The 20,171-nt window shown below is 36.8% G+C and overlaps 1 protein-coding gene across 2 annotated transcripts in view; it reads right to left on the reverse strand.

Annotated features, from left to right (window-relative positions):
- LOC120527292 (ran-binding protein 3-like) overlaps nt 1-19,953 on the reverse strand; it is a 47,844-nt gene extending 27,891 nt beyond the window's left edge. For both annotated transcript variants that reach the window (XM_039750536.1, XM_039750535.1), the window contains exon 1: nt 19,387-19,953. In XM_039750536.1, coding sequence (XP_039606470.1) covers nt 19,387-19,636 — 250 coding nt within the window. In that variant the 5' untranslated portion in view covers nt 19,637-19,953. The remainder of the gene's footprint in view (nt 1-19,386) is intronic.
- Nucleotides 19,954-20,171: the final 218 nt, after the last annotated feature.

Here is a 20,171-nt window from a genome sequence, read left to right on the forward strand (position 1 = left end):
TTTGAGACACTGTAACAGGCAAAAATATTGAAAATTGTATATTTGGCATGATAAAAGACATTATAAGCAATATCACTTAATACAAATAAAGATTACTGTAAATACCAGGTGTAATATTTTTGTCTCATTTGTTTAACTGGTTTCTCTTTATATACTTTTAGGACTTGAGTGAAAATCTGATGATGTTTTAGGTCATATTTATGCAGAAATATAGAAAATTCTAAAGGGTTCACAAACTTTCAATCACAACTGTATGTCATTAAAGAGTAATCATATGTGCTGCATGCAGAGAACAATGCAGCAGTTAAAGCAAAAGATTTGTTCCGTTTTTAATTGCAGTTTGCACTTTGGAGAGCTAATAGCTTTTATTCTAATCTTTTGGAAGATTATGACACTTTCTTAACAAGCAAAATAAAGCTATTGATAAAGTAATAATATTTTAAAAAGTAGTATTTAAAAAATGTATTGATGCAGACATTTACTATTTTAACTTTATGAAATGCAACAAATGATATAATATCCCATGAATTAGTTAAGGAATATCAAGACAGTACTTGCTTAAGCAGAGCCTGAATGCGATCTGACTTGGCTTACATTCATTAAACAACAAATTAACAATAAAAAAAACCCTAATGGAGCTCTGTATTCATAAGACTACTAAATCTACAACCAGCTTGATTGCCAATTGTATACCAGATCAATCCAGTCAACACCACTTCTCTGAAAATAATGACTGTGTTTAGTACCTTTTCAAAATATCAGCTTGGGAAGCAAGTGATGGTAATGAAAATCACTGTGAACACTGAAGCAAGGTTGATGTTACTGTAGTAGTGTTATAACTGGAAATCACAAGATTTTGTTCATAATACAAAATAAGTATTCTGCAAAACACAAACAGTGCAGATCAAATGAAATTATATAAACCTATTCATTATGGTGACTACTTAATCAGGAAAAACACTGTACTTCATGAAGAATTTAATCATATTGCTTGTACAACATATCCATGTAGCACAGTGATGCAGTGCCTGTCATTGCTTCCATACGCCTCCAGAGACCTGGATTCAATTAGTGTATTGGCCACCATTTACAAAGTGTTTCATGTTCGCTTTTCAATTGCATAAATTTACTCTGTCTACTCCAGATTTCCACCATATTGTTAATTACGATCTTACCTCCAGTGTTGCACAAAAACCTTGGATCTTTCTGCTCTTCAGGTCAGACCCATACATTTTCTTCCTAGATTTTTTTTTCTACTGGACTCTTCATGCTCCAATTTTCTTTTATTGTTATCAACCCATGTTTATCCAAACTGGCTCTAGCCATTATGGGGTTGCAAAGAACCAAAGTTTTCCTTTCTCCTATAGCAATTGGGACAATGCAGGAAAAAAAAACTACAGAAAGAATGCCAATCAATCAAAGGGCACATCTATGCTTGTTCACTCTGGTAATTTAGAGATGTGAATCTGTCTAACCTGTTTGCCTCTGAAATGTGGAAGAAAAGCAGAATATGCAGAGAAAATCTGAACCTTTAATGGTTTATCCAGACTGACTTGTTACCACAATGAATAGGTTTATATAATTTTGTAGACCAAAATGTACAAAAATTCAACCACCAATCAAGTCAGATAAAACCTATGTATGGTCCCATTAGATCCACACCACAGTGTAGAGAAGGGGGTGCACATATGTGCCCAGTGTTTCAAGATTGTTGCCTGGATATGTTGGATTTTCTCTATTGTTTAAAATATATTTTTAGGGCAAAATTGTTTTAGGAAGTTTTACCAGAGTGGTATAATTATGATTAATAAGATTTTATTTTTGTGTGACAGAAAGCTCAAAACTAACTTCCACTTGTAATGGAAGAAGCTGGGTATAGAAATATAACAAAATTGGTCTATTTCTGCAACCAAAGTGGTGAACACTGTTTTGCACAAAATGTATTTGCTGCAGTTAAAACTAAACTAACCTTTGAAAACCATACCTCAAGGACGGCTTGTGAGACTCTGCAACTGATTGTACTGTGTTTCTGTATGTGGGCTTAGAATTGTTATCAAACCTGTTGGAATAGCATATCTGTCACAGATATGGTGCACATTATCATTTAGAGAAACATGAAAGGTTCCCAGCTGAACATGAATTTAATGTGGCTTTTTATTTTGCACAAATAAATGTGTTGACACACCTCAACAAATAAATGAAATAAATTTATTCATTTTGTTGAAAGAGTGCATAGCTAGTAAGTTGTTAAACTGAAACACAAAAACAGGCTAACACTCCACTTTATTACTTTCTATTAAAGAAGAATTTGATGCATGATGAGCACAGCCCATGTTATTCTTAATAACATAACCACCTGAGCATGTTTTAAAAGACAGTACATTCAACTTACTTTTCAAATAAGGTTTTAATATTCAAAGTGAATGCTACTGACCATATCATAATATTCTCAGATCTGTGTTATTGAGTTAAGGGCACCAGGAGGATAAAGCCTATCCCTGGAGCATTGTTAGCAAGGCAGGAAGCAACCCAAGGGAGGGTTTCCAAACATGCACGCAAACAAACTTACAATCCACATTACAGAGACTGATTAAAGCCGTCAATTTACCAAACATGCATATCTTTGGAATGGTAAAGGAAAAATGGCACACCTGGCGAAAAAACCCACATGTAAATTATGAAAACATTCAACCCACTGGGCACAGGATTCAAACTCCAGATTTTAGTTCCTAACCACTGCACCACCATACTGTTGATCAATTAATTCATATTTAGAATTTCCCTATCCCTGGGCAAACTGCATTCAGTGGACTACACTGTAGAGATCATGTATTAATTGCATCAAACAAAGAATCCTAATTAAAAAGATTAAAAAGTGTTTTAAATAAGCAAGTGTTTTTGCTGACACTTACAATGCTTTCTTTTAGCTCATACAGTATCACTTGAAAAATTAAGTTATGTCCGTTATAATAGGTAATTGTCTGTGAAAGTTTGGTATAGGATTTGGATAGGGTTTACATTTATTTTGGGGTTTTTGACCCTGAGGAATAGTGTGCAAACATTTATTTTACTCTGCGATAGGTTTTTTGAGTAACTGAAAAACATTTTACATTTTACAGTATGAATTTGAACTCTTTTTTGACTAGCGATTTGGGATTTCACAATCAATCATTTGATCACCCAGTACAAACTCAGCATGTTTCCTGACCACTTCTTTTCTCTTAGCACTTCCTCATTAAAATTATCCATTGTCTTTTTTGACTCAAAAAAATATCCCAGTTCAATAAAAGCTCATAAGAGAAAATACCTTTTTTAAATTTAAACAACCAATGCTCAAAGTTACGTGACTCACTGATTTTTAAAAGAAAAATGCAAATGCAGAGACTGCACATATACATTTTAATCTAAGAAATAATTCTATTTTTACATTGTTCCTGCAGTCTGTCAAAATGTTTTTACAGATTTTTCTTAAAATTTGTATCTCTTGCTTGAAATTCATTACCTCTGTGATTCACACAGACATGGACGATGTACTTTGTGCAGAATAAAGGTCTCTTAATTTAGTGTGTCAAGAACCTTGAACTATCTACTTCGAAACAACAATTATTACATGTTAGCAATTGGCCGGTATGGTGGTGCAGTGGTAGCATTGCTGCCTCACAGTAAGGATAACCAGGTCACACTGGGAATTTAGAGTTGGGAATCCATCTAACCCATTTGCTTCTGAGATGAGGAAGAAAACTAGAGCATGCAGAGAAAACTTACTGTTTGAGATATACGTTAACCTTTTCAGATGACAGATTTCAGGTTGGAAAGGGTAAAAATCTTGTTAAACTAAATAGAACTGCTATGTATTCTAAAAAAACTGAAAGGAAAAGAAGCATTCACAGTATTTTAAATAGTTAGAAAGTGAAGCAGGGCCTCTGAATGTTTTGTACAGCCAGTCTGTCTGCATCCTCAAGCAGAGTATGATTCCCATGGGAAAATAAGCTTGAGCTTGTGACAAAGATTTAGTAACATTTTGTGTGCTTTAAGAAATAGTAAGCTCTGTTCTAACAGAGACGGCAGGTGTTTTATGTGTCTGTATATTAGACTTTAAAAAAAAAGAGTTTTCTCTCAGTTCAGTTGCTACCTTGCTGCAGAAATTGAACATTTAGTTCAGTTTTGCTTTTCTGACGCTGTTGTAAAAGGCTCAGATCAGCTGCTATCCTGGAAAAAAATATCTTTTCATGAAGCTTTCTGTCTGCTGAACACTTGGAAAGAAGTTATTTCTCTGGCAAAAAAAAAAAAGTTTTCAATTTTGATTAAAGATATAGTATTTGTAACTAAGGACCATCTTCAGCATCTTGCTGATATGAAGACTTTGGACCTAGGTTTTATGATTTTTATATTTGCTACTGTTGGTTTTGATACAAATAGTAATAATTTTTAAATGAAAGCTGAAATCAGTGACTTTGTCAGATAGCTATTAATGAGCCAAAAAACTAGAATGCCCATTCCATGTCTAGCTGCGGTCCTAAAAGGCACTCAAGGATGCTGTTGTGAAGCTCTATGTTAGCGATAAAACTGCACTGAAATAAAAGTTTGTAAGTGACCAAGCAGCCCACCATTAGAGGACAGTGAGAGGTTACAGCTAACAGTTATATAACTGTTTTTTCTTTTTTTCCTTTTCTTCTATTAAGAAAAAAACCTAAGAAGTTAGTTGGTACCTTTTGTATTATGTGCACCTGATATATTGGCAGTCAAAAAGATAGATGTTGAAGTATGTCTTCACCAAGAACGATTTAATAGTTTAACAATATCCACACAGCTTTGGCTGTTTCCATTTACTAACAAGTATCATGACAGAGCAACATGTATCTATACTGTACAATTAGTATACACATTATAAGATACAATAGCATGCTTTATTGTGCTTTTGTACCAGTAAAATGGAGTTCAGTAGCTAACTTTAGTAAGTCTCTTTATGCAGGAAAATAAAAAGATGCCTTCACCTAAGTATGATGGTTTTCAATCACTTTACAATCAGCAATGTACACACTAAACCCTGAGAAAAGGATCATTGTAGGAAGCTCAAAACCAGTTTCAGGGAGATAAAACCTGATGTAACAAGACAAAAAATGAAACAGAAAGTAGCCATCCAAAGTCAATATTAGTTTCCACATACCATCTATAAAGCTACAATAAAAATAAACCTAAAAACTAGAAAAATCAAAGAATGTCTGCTTAAAGGTTACGACTTGCCCCAAACAACACAGTAACTACATTTCATCTGGACACCACTACTCTAAATGTAAAGGAAGATGGCCTCTAAACTATTTTTGTTACAAAAATGACTCATGATTTTTGAGAGATAAAATACCAGCTGTCAGTCTTAAACTGTAAAGAGCAATCCTGAAAAATGCACACAAAGCTGGATACTTCAACTTTTTCTTAAAAATCAAAAATCAATTCCAAATGTGGTGTACAAAACAAAGCTTAGGATTGTAAAATATCTCCAATTTCACCACATACAAATAATACACAGAGAATGAAATGATACACTGTATAATGCAGTGTGTTAATATTTATGCAATATACATTTTCTCCCACAATCTCTCTGAGATTCCTTCTGTATACTAAAGGTGTGGAGAGGGCCGACTGGGAAACCAAAACTGTCCCACTGAGTGTCTGGTGTTCATTGTAGACTGATTCTTGTTCTGGTACTATTTACAAAACTTATGAAAATGGATAAATAGATGCAATGCTCTGTGTCTAGGTTTATGTGTATAATTAAGAGAATCTTTGAAATGGCAGACTTCTAAATAATTAAGAGAAATGCCATATGATGCTAAAATGATTACAGTCCTGAATGTAAAAAACAATGAACAATTAAGTTCTTTAATAGCATTATAAAACGTTTTTTGGAATACTGTTGTTTTCGCTAAGTTGCAAATCTTTATCCTGAAGATCTGAATCTTAAATTTAGATCTTCAAGATAAATTCAAATAAAGAGTCAGAAGAAATTATCAACACTAAAGTGATGGCAAACATCTCATTTTTTCATTTTCGTATTTTACAAATATTACTCCAGCACTGACTGACAAAAATATCACCTAAGCCTCTGTAAGTGTTATTATTCTTCATGTTTTCACAGTACAATATTCTGTATTCCCAACTTCTTATCTTTTTTAAGACCTTCTCAGTGTCAGACATACTGTGCTCTTATTTTAAATAAACCATTTTTTGTTTGCTTTATTCAAAAGTTAATTAGTTTAATACTGTGCTATTATATTATTCTCCACAAAATGCTTAGCACCACAACATAGCATAATGCAAATAGAACCGTATAAAAAAAGGATGTACAATCCTGGCTCTGGAGAGCTGCAGTGAGTACAGGTTTTAATTCCTGGTATTTCTTGATTTTAACTGAAATCCTATTTCAGTTAAACAGCACGTTTTTGTGAAAGAAATTCACAGGAAGGTTTAGTGGTACTAGTAACAGAAATGAGCTTTATCCACTGGGTAACTGGGCTCTCCCTTCAAGATAAGCTGCGGTACACAGACATTTGGCAGAGGCTCAGAGTAGAGCCCATTGAGGTGTTTCAGTCATCTTATATGGATGCCTCCTGGACACAACCCTGTGGAGTTTTTATGGGCATGACCAGGTGAGAGAACACCATAGGGAATACCCAGGGCTTGCTGAAACGATTATATCTCCCAGATGGCCTGGGAACGCCGTAGAACCCCACAGTATGAATTGGGAAATGTAGCTGGGAAAAGGGACATATGGGCATTGTTGCTAAGACTGTTGCCCCGTGAATGAACAAATGAATATAGTGGCATTTAACAAAGTATACACATACAGTAGGTGTAAAAAATACTGAATGAAGAGAAATAGAGTCACTTTTGAGAGTAAGTAATGTAAACATAGCTGTCAGAAAGTGTAATAGATATATGTTTTTCCCAGTTATATAAGATGAGAAATTCCACATGTATTAGTTTGGACAAGTTCATCAAACAGCCAAAAAAAGTTGTGTAAAGGAACTCTGTTGGCAGTTTGTGCCCTCTTCCCTTTGAATATTACTGGGGAAACAACTAGGAAAAATATACAAACCATGGAATATTAATGTTTGCCCTTCCCACTTTCTGATCTGAATAAGTAAGTTAGATTGGATGGATGGGCTTGATGGGGTGAACAGGCCATGATTGGGTTTTGCATACCTATAGCTTTACTCAGAGTAACATCAGAGGTGCAGTTCCAACTGCGGCCAGGAGCTGTCAGCATGTTTTGGAAAATGAAGGCTTCATCATTTTAAAATATCATCTTTCAAAACTGGGACTACTCTTTACAAATAAGCAAAAACAGAATTATTTTTCAACATACAAACTATATATAAATTCTAGAAAATTGTTTTGTCAATCAAATTTATTTTTAGATATTCTTTAATGTGTATAATAAGCTGCTTGGGATGTTTTACAACTCCATTTTGGTAAGTTGTATCCAGCTAGGGAGTCAACAATTCAGAGGAATCCAAACAATTGAATAAAATTAATGAATCTTGCCTCAGAAGATAGAAGGATGGCAAAATTAAGATGCCAATGTGGTCTTATTCTGCCCATCCTATCAGTGATATAATGTCCTCGAGCACTTTTAGTCACCAGCTTGTTATATCATGGTGTGCTAGGAAGCACTACTGGGGCTCTTTTTTTTCTGTCAGCCACTGGACTTTATAAGGCTTCCTCACTTATTGCCAATCTTCACTCTTGCCAGTTATAACAGACACACTGGCATTGGCCTGATATTTTTTATAAATTTTAGATATGTATTACTATATTATGTATATAGGTCTGGTTCTTTACTTAAGTAGTCTGTGATTTTTCTTACTAGTTGCCAGTAGCTGAAGTAAGTGAATTTCTATCTTGGAGTCAATAAAAGTAAAACCTATTTAAGTAAACCTGGGATTTCCAACTGAGATCCTGGAATGCCGCAGTGTCTGCAGGTTTTATTTCTAACCCTTTTCTTAATTAGTGACCAGTTTTTGCTGGTAATTAACTTCTCTTCTATAATTTTGATCAATTTGCATTTTAGGACTCAGAAAACTTTATTTTTTGTTAATTAGCAGTCAAACAAAAATAAGATGCAAAATGAGTAAATAACAGCTAACCTGTGTCCATCATACAATATTTGAAAATAGTGTGAACTTTTCAGTAATATCGATCTGCTCAGGTCACTAAAACATCTGGACATGATTGAAGAAAAACAGTTTTGGAAGTGTCTGGTGTGGTAGAATATGAGCAGTAACAGACAATGGAATTAATTAACGTGTTTAATTAATAACAAGAATTGACTTGTATTTAAGAAACTGGTTAGAGTTTGAGGCCCAATTTAGCTTTTCGTCTCTTGGTTTACTTCACATCTAATTTTTGTTTGGTTGTCATTTAAGGAAAAATGAAACAATTCAGAGGTCTGAGTCTTAAAAATAAGAAAATTTAAAATGAATGGAGAAAAGTCAATTAACAATACAATTTAGTCACTAATTAAGAAAATGTCAGGAAGGAAAACCAATAGCCAATTAGGTCTTCCAGGATCAGCCCTGAACTAAAAGCCATGCTTACTGAAAATTCTATTTAGGAAACGATTTAAAAGGTAGGATTATACAGTACACTATGTTTACTGTGTTTTACCATGGAATGTTATTATTGCGTGTTTGTGTATTAACTTTTTTCTTTTTCTATTTCCATCCAACTCTTTACTGACGCATTTTAATCCAGTTTAAGTAGAACAAGGATCCCTTAACTATATCAACATCAACCGCTCCATTTCAAAAATCAAGCCTCAAGTGACGGGGGTAATAAATACCAACCTGCAGTGTTTTGAGTAGCCCATCAGAGAAGAAGCAGGTGCCCACGCATACAAAAAGGTGCAAACCTCACGCTGGGATTTGGAGCTGTGATGTACCGGGGATAACCACTGGGCAACCGTGCTTCCGCTCTTAACTAAAAATAAACACGTGTTACCCCCTGATGATTAATTTTGTTTCCGCTTAACAATTAATATGTTAGCTTGTGTCTGAAGTACATGGTGCGACTTTCGCTTTCAGAGGAGATGTTTCTTGCCAGACTGTGTCAAAGTGAAGTCCCGTGCCATTGAGGGAAGTGGCCAGTCCGTTTGTCAGACTTGAAAATCAGGCTCCGCCCAGCACTGCGAAGTTGAGTTCCGTGAGCTGCGCTGTGCCGCCTGAGACCGGGCTGAGCCGGATGAGGCCAGTCCTGGCACTTGTCGGGGAGCGGCATGAAAACAACTGCCCTTAGGCTGTGCTTGACACTACGTGCGCAAAACAAAAACACGTGGATTCATCAGATCGTTAAAACCTTTTTTTTTCCTCTTTTAATACAATGAGCGCCTCGTTCGTCTGGATTCTTGGCTTCTGCTCGCAACATCTACCCACGTTATTGAAGCAGAGGAGTTACGTGGCTTGCTGGCTGGCAGTGCGTTACTCGAAAGTTCACTTCCACAATAGCTTGTACACTTCTTCAAACATGTTGCCTTTCTAAGCCAAGACATTTTTTATGCCAGTTATAATTTAGCTAGGTGTGGTGCGACATATACTTGGAATACCAAAATGCTGCATACATACATAGTTCTGTATTATTTTTAAAGTGATAAAACTCCGGAATGCACGGCTTTCAGGAAGGTGATAGCTTTTTTGGTTGCGGTTTCATGCACCTGACTTAAGATATTATGCAAAGCAGTCATTGAGAAATAAAATGAACATTACCGTCGTCAGCTGACAAAACACTGCATGCCAGTTCCAACCCAGCTGATCGAGACACATCTTAAGAAATAAAAGCTGGTCGGTCGCCACAGGCTTAAACTGGAAAGGTGAGCGTGTCCATCCGACAAAGGTGTTGACAATAGCTTCATTATGTTGCTTACGGCTAGTGGCTATTTTGCTTTTTTTTCGTGATTACCAACACCGTTTGTAGGTAATTTAAAATACATATGCGCCGTAAAATATATAACTGATCTTGAATACTAAAAAGTGAACCAACATTTAAAAAATATATTCGACTTTCCTTCTGGTATTTCATTCACTTAACTTTTTGGTTTCTGTGTTTTACCAGATGCCTTCTGGCTGATCTGAATAAGAACGATTTGTAAAAATCCGAGTCTCTTTAATCCCAAAATGTTCAACTCTAAATAAACGATATAAATCAGGAATAGATACTAACATAGTACAGTTTAAACTATGGTGTAGTACATTTTAACCTTTACATCTACCTAGTCTTCCTGCAGTTTTTTCTACTCTTATTTACTGTGCTTATTTATCTTCTACATGTACTCTTAGTTACTTACTGTATTTATAATAATATGGTCTTAATGTATATTTTTGCCTGTATATGCTACCCAACCCTTACCCCCTTGCGCACATGTGGCACAAGAATTTTGCTATGCCTTTGCAGTGTAAGTGACAACAAAGATCTCTAATCTACTATACACAACGCATACATAGGATTTTTCTGCTCATTTTGTGTTTTTTGTAATTGACCATATATGTCGGGACATGTCATTGTGCATCTTGGTCATCTAGAGCATGACTGGAGGTTAGCCTCGCAAAAAAAAATATCACAAAACATTAGCCACTTATAAACTGGGATGAGCTGGGTCAGGGCGAACGTCACTTTAGCTGGCTCAGAGGATAAGCCAAATGTCACAAGTTGATGGATAACTGCATTTGGGCATCATCATCTTTTATTCTTACTTATTTGGCTGATGCCTTTATTCTAGGCAACTTACAACATTTAAGCTACAATTGATTACTTTCTTATTTTTATTATTTTTCCAATTTAAGTAAAGACAGGTGATGTGACTAGCTTATGGTTATAGTATCATTTGCAAAATTTGAAACCACATCCTTAGGGTTTGAAGTCCAAAGGCTTAACCACAACACCACAATGCGTGGTGACTAATGGGAGAACCAGTTTTAGCTTGCTTTGCTTAGTGGTACAGCCAGAAATGTCAAAGAGTATCCCTTGGAATTTCAAATGTGCTGATAAAATATATTCGATCAAATAGGGTAGTTGTCGGGGTGCAGATGAGGGTTAGAGAGGTATACCCTGGGACCCCTTTGGAGTTTCACGTGTGCTGATATACATACATTGCTTTCAAACGTCAGTGACTCTGACTGCAGGCAATATGGGTGCGGGGTTTAGTCCTAGATCCAGTCTTGGCTAACAATACATTCAAACAATAAGAACGTGTTAAATATGCAAGTCAGAAACCAGTGGTGTTCTTTTACGTGGCAGGTCACTTATTTTGAAGCCAAAATTTTGGAGAGGCTACAAATTAGAAACCACATTTTCCTCCACGCAGGTTTGTTTTTGCTGCATTTGTGCATCATACTAGTATGTCAGTTTTGAGTTTTAATACTTCTTCTAAGTGTTTTTGGTAGGAACCAGAGTTGATATAAATTGCAATATATATAAAAAATTAGATTTACAGCATATAATAACAACATACTTTAAATAGAGAACACCAAAATGTTGGAATTAAACAAGACCTCAAGTGCCACTAAGACACCATACTACCCTTCATAATCTTTGACCCTTTCACACCTACAAAGGTTAGTCTGGCTTCTGGTCACCTTTTTGTTTCAAAAGCCCCAGGCCAGACCACATTTATACTATCTTTTACTTGCAGCCATATAAAAGAAATTCAGGACTAAATGCCAATGTAAAAATACACTGAAACACCCAATTACGTGAAATCCAGAAATAACAGTACACTGACTAACATTTGTGAAACAGGTAGCTGCAACCTGCTATTTAACAAAGCACCACTGATTTTTGCCATCTGAATCTTGCAAAATGTTCCTTTATTTTTACCGTCTGATGAGCCTTTACTAGAATCTTTCTGCAAAAAAAACCACACAGGATTAGATCTATTTTCCAGCATCTTCTGCCCTGTTGAAACAGTCATAGTTTGCCTATGTAATTATACTTTTTAGAGTGCCCCTTTATTTGCACTAGCTTTCTAAAGTTTGGAATCACCTACAAAATGTCATGCTTTTGATAGAAATGACTACTTTTTGTTAATCGAGGTACCCTTAAAATAATCTAAAATACAGCCAAGGCATTACTTATTTTTCAAAAGGCTACCATTGTTTGAAATGACTGATTTATAATTTATTATTCACGTATGAATGCAAAGCCCCCTATTTGGCTGGCATTGCTCCAATGTCCTTACAGCAAACTCTTATCTCATTCTTAATCATTTTAAATGGTAACTGATTATTAGAGAAACCTTTTTTAATTGAGCACAGCTATTATTCTATAAAGCAAGTAAATTGTCTTCCCTTGAGTTGCAGTGTATTAGCATTCTTTAAAGTTCAATTCTGGGTTTAAAATGGCTAAAATGAAACAGCTTTGTCAAGATACACATTAGTCAAATGTTATGTTGTGAAGTGAAGGTTATTCCAGGTGACAGAATGTCTTGAAACTGAGGATTTCAAACTAAGTCATTCACTGCTGTCTTACTAAAAGAGGGCAATCTGGATCTAACCAGGTTTGAAGAAGAAGAAGCACAGAAAAGGCTCAGATGCACAATTGCATCAGAGTTTGTAGTTTGAGAAACAGATGCCTTCAGATGCCTTACAGGTCCTCATTTGGCTACTTCCTTAAATAGTATACATCAATTACCAGTGTATGTGCAACACTAAAGCAATGACTTCGATATGCTAGACTTTGAGACAGGGGTTCAAAGAAATACCCATATATAAAACTGTCACATAAAAATAAAGGGTTAAAATGGGGAAACAGTTTGGAATCACTCAAAAATTCACCATGTTTCTTTTTTAACCCATTTTTTACCCATTCCTTTTCACTAACAACAAAACTCCAAAATGAATCCTGCTTGAGTGATTTTGTTTGTATGTAACATACAAACATACAGTACAAGACATGCTAATTTATCTCAGCATATGACTAACATAATAAAACTAATGAAGTGCTTACGCATACAGGGTTAGTTAAGCTAAACAGTCAATAATGTTGTTTTATATGTCATAAATTGACAGCTTGTTGTCTATATGGGACCATTAGTTGCCTTGTTTTGTAAGTGGGATATATTAGTGGTCAAAGTTTATGTTATCAACTTAGGCTACTATTTTCTGTATATCTGACATGGAAGCATGAAATGATCTAAATAGTTTTTCAGTGTAAGAGACTTATACTTATGATAACCTTTTAAGTACTAGATCTCAGTATTAATCTACAGAAACCTTGATTACTGAGATCTCATTTCTTTAAATAGCTGTTAAAAGCTGGATGGATGGCATGACTTATCAGTAGTTAGTGCTATTGCCCGTCGTCTGCAAGGACCTGCATTTAGATCCCAGTCCAGCAACACTGCTGTCTGAAATTTTGATTCCTCTATAGATTTGGGTGGGTGTTCTCTAGGTACTACAGTTTCCTCACACATCCCAAAAACATGTTTATTTGTATAGTGACCCTAAATTAATCATATGTGTGCCTTTTTATTATATCATTAACAGCATTCCAAGACCAGAACTTAAAGTTTCCATATATAAAATTAGATGAGCAATTCCTATAGTCTTTTAGATCAGACAAATTATTTTTCTGCACTTAAAAGAATCCAGGATTATGACTTACGTCTTTTTAAGAATGTTTTTGTCTAGCTAATAAGATCACAAAACTGGTTTAATTGTACTTTAGAACACTTCATTCTAAAAGGTTCCTATAAGCACTGGGATGAATTACAAGGTTTTTTTAAGCTCACTAAAAAATGTATGTCAATCAATTTTCAAACCTACTTTGGTCCACTTCATGACTGTGTTGGACTGAAGTTTATCTCAACTGCCACAGGCAAGAACTAATAATGATCATGGCACCGGACCATTGCACACACACCCACTCATACCAGAACAAATTAAAGCAGCAAAACAACCTAGCACACTTGCATTTGGGAAATGGGAGAAAAATACGTCTAGAAACAAGAAAAACATGTAAACTCCACACAGAAAGTGATCAGGCTGGAACCTGAACCCAGTCTCTTGCTGTATGAGACAACTAACCACTGTGCCATTGTCATTGGAAAACAGATGTTGCATCTTAAGGAGTAACTTATCTGAGAAAGATATGAGACTAAACACTGTTGTGATTTCAGTAACAATACCGATACACCCTAAATTATTTCAGAATATGTAATGTCATTTTCTAACACTCTCATTCCAGACCAGGGCCGTAGGGGGTGCTGGAGTCTACCCCGGCTAGCATAGGAATTGAGGCAGGAACAAACCTGGACAAGGTGCTAGTCCAGGACGAACACACGCACGCCCGCCCACACTCCAAACACACACAAGGGCCAATTTAGTGTTGGCAATTCACCCTACCTGCTGGTCTTTGGACAATGGAAGGAAAATGGAGTACATTTCAGAATATTATAATTCATATTTCAAGTTAACCTACTGTAAGAATCTAGTGTAATATAGTAGTAGGACTCATTTACAGGTAAAAAAAGAAATAAAAGTCACTAATGCTGAGAATTTCTGGATTCAATACGTGCAGCCCCTATTACTTTCTAGGATAGGTATGTGCAATCCATTCTATGTGGTTTACCAAGTCACGTCAAATTTAGAGGTTAATGCTCTTATTTTTCATAATTGAAGTGTGTAGCTTTTACAATTAATATTGGTTTAACAGCAGAAATGTTACCAAATGAATTATTTTGTTGTACAAATATACATATTGTGGCAAAGGTGCTATAAAACAAAGCAAAAAGAACTTTTATTTTTCTTCAGCTGTGGGGCACGTCTTCCCTGTGTCCCACAGGCCCAACACAGTCCCAAAACAACACACAAAATAAATCACCCCAAACCACACTCTTCTTCCTCCACTACTCTTCCTCCCAGGCAGCTTCGTCGTCCTCCTCCCGACTCCAGTGGCTGCAGGCTCCTTTTATAGCAGCCCCGGAAGTGCTCCAGGTGCTCATTGACCTACTTCAGGTTCGTTAAGCCATGCAGCTCCCCCAGCAGGGATGAGCACCAGTGTTCCACCATTGTGGCCCCAATGCAACCCAGGGGGGCTGCCACCAAGGGTTCTGGGGAACGTAGGGTGTAGCCCATGGGTGTTCCACCGGATCCAGTGTCAAAGGGGTGTCCCGGCTGGGTATGGGACCCGGCTGCCCGCCAATATATATTGTGAGAAGTCGCCCGAACACCATCAGACAAACACCAGTACCTCATAAAGCACACGTTTAATAATGTCAAAAGTCCCAGACAGCACACAGTGCTCCCGCACCAAACACCCTTACACACGGGCTTCTCCAATGCCCATGGGCCGCCTTTCTTCCTTCTGTCGCTGGAGCTTCATCCACCTCCAGCTCCAGAAGCTAGCTCTCCGACTGTAGGAAGGCAGCCCCCTTTATAGCCACCAGGACATGCTCCAGGTGCTCGCTGATGTTCTTCCAGTGGCACTTCCCTGGAAGGTTCTTCCTCCACCTTCCCAGGTGTGGCGGAAGTGCCGATCTCCCGGGCTCCACGATGCTCAGGGGTGCCCCCTAACGGTGGTCACGGGCCCCATTGGGCTTGGGCCTCCCTGCTCCATCCCTGTGGTCCCCTCATTATCCAGGGTGGTTGCCCCTCGTGGCCCAGGGGACATATACACTAAAATTTGACAGATTACAAAATCCAGGATATACTTTGAATTTGGGAGTAAACTAAACATGATTTTCACTCTTTTTCTATGATTATTACTTTTTTAGATATTTAAAAAAAAATACAAAGTGGAAGATGATTCTTCTAAAACTGAGTGTATTATTTCCCTAAAATGTACAACTAAACTGGATAAAACACGCATGATTAGTCTATTTGCAAAGTTTTTATTTTATTAAAATCACATTAGGTTACTACACAATAAGTGACTGACTTACATTCCAATATATTTTCTTCCAATTTCCAGAAAAAAAACCAAACCAAACTTATCCCAGCTGCATCGGGCACAGGACAGGAACCAACCCAAGATGGCACGTTGATCCACTTAACATCACATTCACTCATATGCGGCCAATTTAATGCTGCCAAAGTAACAAATACATTTTTGGAAATTTTTTCAACTTTTTTGAAAATTTAACCAATTTAGTTTTCATATTGACTGTTTATATGAAACATCAATATAGTAAAACTATTTAAAGATTTATTTTTTTATAATTAGTGACGAGACAGGTTTAAGTGATCTGCTCAGAGTTAACAGAATAATTGTGATTAAATTGGAGAATGAAACACTTTAGCCCCAAAGCCACACTGCCTTGTAACGAGGGTCTGAAGGCCTCTAAAAGAAATTTATATGTGGGATTAGCTAAACTATGCAGTCACTAGTGTTAAGTAACTGTGATAGAGGGGCCTTTTTTGGAAACCGCTGAATGATTTCTGACCTGAAAATGAACAATCAGGGATAGTTTGAACAGTCCGAACTTGTACATGGGCAGAGTTTAAATCCTTTTGAAGTAGCCACTTTTTTAAATACAAAATTACAGCTATGTTGCTTCATTTACTGTAATTTGTTCAGACAAACAGGCAGTTAACATAGAGGAGCAGGTTGCACAGATCAACGCCAAATTCTAGTATTCTTCCAAAAATTCAGTCTTGATTAACTGACAGATGTAGTACAATGCAATTCAGATTCACCATATAGTCTGATGTATTCAAATTATTTTTTTCCATTGTAATAAATTGTTTAAAAAAGGAATGCCATGCATCTAACACTTTAGGGAGGAAATCTGTTCATTCTTTTTTTTAGTTAACCACAGCTAAGGTAAACCAGTAACTCTTTTTTTCCTTGTTATTTTTACATTTATTTGAATGTTAATAAAACCAAATCACTATGTTAAACAACAGCCAAACAACCACAGAGCACAACCCTACAAACCATCAATCTACCCAACACTTGGGTTAAATATACTTCTAGCAAATAATGTCAATTAAAAATATACAGTACTTGTCATATCTGGGTGGTTTCACAATTGAAAATGCAGGCATTAACTGATGACTTTTTAAATGTTAAAAAAAATTCCACCGCTATCATCATTCTAGTTCTTACATACCTCTTTATCTAATTCTTTTCAAAACTCTGTGTTATTCACAGTTGTTTACTTGTCATTGAAGATTGTACTCGTGGAGTTTTACAATATCTTTTGACAATCTACCATCCAAGGAAATGACTGTGATTTTAATTAAATAACCTGTAGCTTTGTGTGATGCCTACTGCCAATTTACAGGTGAGACGTCACTATAGGGGACAGCTAGGGTGAATGTGGGTGCAGCAAATTGTTCAACTATAAAAAATAAAAGGAAATGTTTATGTATATAGAATGACCATTTCTGTTGTCACTGTATGTCTCCTACAGTTCTGCGCACATTATTCACACTGCTACCATTAATAAAAGGCCATTTCACTTTTGGGCTGACACATCATATTGAACTACAATGACAGCAGTCTTTTAAGTTCTTCCTGATGGGATTGTGAACAATGTAAGCGTGTAATTTAATTCAGTGCAATATATTATTTAGAGATTAAAAGAACATCTACAGTGAAAACCAGCACATAAAAGGTATGCTTGGAACATGGAGGGAAAACAGCTCCATTTATCAGACAAAAGAAAGGCAAATGTGTTTCATTGTGGCAAAACAGCACACTTTTTTCCACTACGTAAATACTTTTTGCTATTTACATTTGGATTACTGTATTCCTTCATTTCTCATGCATGGCTGTCAGTGCTTTGGAAAGAGGGGTGTTGCGTAACGTGAATACATTTTATTTTTCTTCTTCCTCTTAAACTTTGAAAATGTAATAGATGCATAGTTTAGCTCCCAACTCTAAGTTTATGACTGCAGTGCTAGTGGCCTTTCTTATCTCAAAGCGCTGTTTGCTGCGTGCAGTTACCTTTACCGTTTATACCCATCTCCCCTTGGACTACTATAGGCCAACTTGATATAGTTTATTGAAACAGTGAAAAATCTTAAAGTGAGCATATGTGAAATTAATCCCAGCAACATTGGGCACAAGGCAGGAACCAACCCAAAAGCAAAGGACAAACAACTGCACAACCTCTAATACATATAATGTAGCAAAATTTAATACAAATGCAATCATGTAAACATAATTTGTGCAAATTAAATCACCTCAATGTATACAGATCCAAAGACAGTTTTACAAATCTTAAACAACAAAATACTCTAAATCCATCATTATTTTCATACTACATGAGAATTTTGAAAACTGTGAAGAGTGTTCTTCCTATATATAAAAAATTATGTCCATACATTATCCAATCGACTTAATCCAGGCGCGGAGGCTATGCTGCTATCAGTTGCAAAGCAGTAACATCACTGGATGGGTCACAAATCCATCTCGGGACACTCTCTAACACAGTGACGCAAAACAAATTTAATGGTATACAATTAAGTTACAGTTAATTATGCACAACCTGTGCTGTATAAAATGTGTTTTTTGAGTTAAGTCTTTTAAGCAAAAGCATTACCAAATCGCTATCACACTGCAACGTACAGGACTTTATAAATCAGTATCTCATCTCCAGTTTAAAAAGCGTTTATATCCGGTGGAGCCCTTTGCAACCAATCAAAATTCAAAACATTAGAATGACGGCCGGGATTCTCCAATCACAACTCAAAGAAGGCGGGCATTGGCAATGGAAACACAGCCACGCTGCTCGAATGGATTTTCTAAATGTCTGCAGGTCCGATACTGAAATTAAACGTTTCTCCATTTTCCTGGAGAGAGAATTTCATTTTTATGCCGAGTTGTCCCTCTTTCTATAGTATTACACCTAGCTTGTTTTAATATATTCTACTAGCTACATATAACGGGACTTGTTTGTTTCGATCTTCCTATCAATCGTGTCATTTTTTTGCACGTATAACATCAACGAATATTTTATCTTAGCTGGAATCCGAGCGGACTGCTGATGAGTAAAAATACGAGTAACGAAAGCTGTTATCCTGATTTGTCATTCACTCTTTCCGTAAGTGTAAAAAACTATTATTATTATCTTTTATCCTGCACACCCCACCAGGAGACTGAAATGACGTTTTACCAAAGCTCGAGATTCCAGTTCAAGTCAGAACGCTCACTAGACGTTTGGTGAGATCGGAAGGTTTTCCTGCACCCATCCCAGACCAGCACTTGCCCTTTAATTTAATAAAGGACTCAGGACAACATGCAGCCTACGTCGCTCGTTATACAGTACTGTCAGCTTTAAGCAGTCAGGGCCATACTTCGTTTTCATTTACTGTTTTTAGGTTATGTGGTTTATAATCTGACAAGCACATTCCAGTCGCACCACAAAATAACTGTGCTAATAAGTCATACCTTTGGGAACGCGGGCGATCACAAGAGACGACTCTTGCTGCTGCTGTTTGAGGTGCGGACTGCTCCCATGCAGATTGTGAATGGAGTTTTCAGTTATTTCCTCCTGGACGGTGGCTCCCCAGCCTTCGCCCTGGTACGACGGACTCCTGAGCTTCTCTGCGATGGGAGGGGAAACAGGATCCGTGGACAGAGGGACGATAGCTGAATAAAGACCGGCTACCTTTCCTGGTGTTAACTGGTGACTTCTCATACTTCTCAAGTGTACACTTTTGTGATCTTCAAAGTCCAGCGAAGTGTAAAGACGAAGCTGCAGTTCACAACTACATTTACTTCACGAATCACACCAGCCTAAACCTTCTACCGCACACACGTTATTTTCCTTCTAGAGGCAGTATTTAGCTGAATAGCGGGCAATATACTGTTATTTTTTGAATTTCACTGCGCTTAATACGTAATACCGACTTCTACTCAAAGTTGGCAAACTCTAAGGGAACCGAAGTTTGTCACAGAAGACAAAAAAGCACTGAATGGCAAGACTGGAAGCTTGCACGACCAGTCTACGATTTAGAGAAGGCGTGGCAACTCTGTGCCCAGGCAGAGCCGGAGGTTGGGAGGGTGAGGGAGGAGGAGCGGGGACTGAGGGGCGGGGAAAAGGTGTTGCTTATGTGGGGCGGCGTCAGTAGCCAGATAAGCTAATAGTGTGTGCCTGTGGCTTGAAGTAGTTCTATCCGAAAAGATGTTTCACGTTGTCTCATTTATCACTGCTAGTGTTTGTTTGAACGAGC

This window comes from Polypterus senegalus, chromosome 4, assembly GCF_016835505.1.
Source record: "Polypterus senegalus isolate Bchr_013 chromosome 4, ASM1683550v1, whole genome shotgun sequence".
Classification (NCBI taxonomy): Eukaryota; Metazoa; Chordata; class Cladistia; order Polypteriformes; family Polypteridae; genus Polypterus; species Polypterus senegalus.